The sequence below is a fragment of the Amphiura filiformis genome, chromosome 7, assembly GCF_039555335.1.
Source record: "Amphiura filiformis chromosome 7, Afil_fr2py, whole genome shotgun sequence".
NCBI lineage: Eukaryota > Metazoa > Echinodermata > Ophiuroidea > Amphilepidida > Amphiuridae > Amphiura > Amphiura filiformis.
In genome coordinates, this window is record NC_092634.1 from 49,822,696 (window position 1) to 49,824,698 (window position 2,003).

The window sequence follows — 2,003 nt, forward strand, 5'->3', positions numbered from 1 at the left end:
TGGTGTATTGTTACTGGGTACTCTTATATTCATATTCATTTCAACACAGTAAAGAAGAGGGGGTGCTAACAACAAAAATTATACTGATTTCCAAATATAAACGTATATATAATAAAAAATAAATCGATGACTTATTTAAGAATAATTGTGATAACGATTTTAGTTTTATTTTAAATTGACCCAACGTCTTAGAAAGTTTAATATGATTTGGCAAACCATTCTGTACATTTGGACCCGTTGTTAATATGAGTTCTCCACATAATGTCGTTATGACGTCATAACGTGAGCGTATCCATGCAAATTTGGGAAATTCTGGCTATGTACAAAAGTATAGGTAAAATTGATTTTCGGCTAAAAATTCTACGAACATGCAATTTTCTCCTAAATATAAATGGAAATGACTATTTCAACATAACCAACATGTAAAAAAAGTCAGTAGCTCTTGCTTACTTGCTTAAATCGAGTGTTGTCCTCGAACTGTAAACTGAACTGTGATGGCCCTCCATATCTTCCTGTCTTGCATTGCTGTTACCATGTCAGTAGATTCAAGTCCGGTGTCTTGTCTTAGAATGTCGACATACGTTAGGGCAGGTCTTCCTTGTTTTCTTTTCCCATGCTTCGGAATCCAGTGCACCAATTTAGATACAGGTTCTGTCTTGCTTCTGTAGCAGTGACCAGCAAACCGTGTCCTTCTTTCCCTGATCTTGTCTGATAACTTTGGGAGGTCACCATGCAGCTCTTTGTTTGTCATATGTTGCTTCCAGTGGACATTACGCATTGCCCCCCACAATCGGGTGTAACAGCCATCCAGCTCCTTTGCCAGTTTGGAAGTGACTGCCCATGCCTCACACCCATAGAGCAGTACTGATTCAACTGTTGCTGCAAATAGGCGTTGCTTGAACCTTGTTGAGAGAGATGACTTCCAGATCTTAGCCATCCCATTACAAGCTCTCCAGGCTGCTGCTTTTCGAATTTTTAATTTTTTTCTGAGCTCTGCATCCATGCCATGCCCCCTGGTACTTGAAATCTGTGACCTCCTCAATCTGTGTTCCACTGTTTGTCTTGATAGTGAGACCTTTGTTGTGGTTAAATGACATGAACTTCGTTTTGCCAGCATTCAATCTCAGTCCGACCTTTCCTACTGATATTTCTATCTGGCTGAGCTGCTTGCTGGCTTGATCTATTTCCTCTGACAAAAATTGCTATATCGTCGGCGAAATCAACGTCAGTGACAACATCTGGACCAATAGGCCTACTTTTTCTTTTTTCTAGTTGAAATCCAAGTTCCTCTTCCTTACCCTCAATTGCTGTTCTCAGGTCAAAATCCAGTACCACTACAAATAGATATGGAGCAAGAGTGTCACCCTGCAGTACCCCGGCCACTATTTCGAAGAGGTTTGTATCTCCATCAGGTGAAATCCCTTTTGCTTTTGTCTTTGTATACATGTTGCCAATGGCTTTAACAAGCTTCTCAGGTACCCCGTAGGCTTTCAGGATTTTCAGCATTTTGCCTCTGTGGATGGTATCAAAAGCCTTTCGGAAGTCAATAAAGGTAATTATTGCTGGAAGGTTGTTAGATTTGATCCCTTCGATGAGCCTCCGTAAGGCAAGAATATGCCCGACTGTAGTCCTACCAACTCGGAATCCATTTTGGTTATTTCTCAGGTGTTCATCAAGTTCAGGTCTGATCCTGTTGAGGATCATCCTGTTGAAGGTTTTTGCCACTATCGAACTTAAGCTAATGCCCCTGTAGTTTCCAGCTTGGCTGAGATATCCAGACACTATAGGCACTATGTTTAGGATAGACCACTGTTCTGGTATTTCCCCTTCGCTCAATGCGTGGTTACTGAATTATAGGATGATGTCATCTATGTCACTTCTCTTAAGAACTTCTGGTGGTATGTCATCTTCACCACTGCTTTTACCTTCTACTTATGACATTCTTGCTTTTTCGTACTCCTCTTGTTCAAAAGGCCCTGTTTTGATGTTGATGTTCAGTTATT

The 2,003-nt window shown here is 40.7% G+C and overlaps 1 protein-coding gene across 1 annotated transcript; it reads right to left on the reverse strand.

Moving 5' to 3' along the window:
• Nucleotides 1-454: 454 nt before the first annotated feature.
• LOC140157919 (uncharacterized) lies at nucleotides 455-937 on the reverse strand. The gene has a single exon (XM_072181168.1). The coding sequence runs from the start codon at nucleotides 935-937 to the stop codon at nucleotides 455-457; it is 483 nt and encodes a 160-aa protein (XP_072037269.1).
• Between the last annotated feature and the right edge of the window lie 1,066 nt (nucleotides 938-2,003).

Excerpts from the sequence above, each read along its gene's own strand:
- LOC140157919 (XM_072181168.1), bottom strand. The coding sequence starts at position 937 with ATGGCTAAGATCTGGAAGTCATCTCTCTCAACAAGGTTCAAGCAACGC.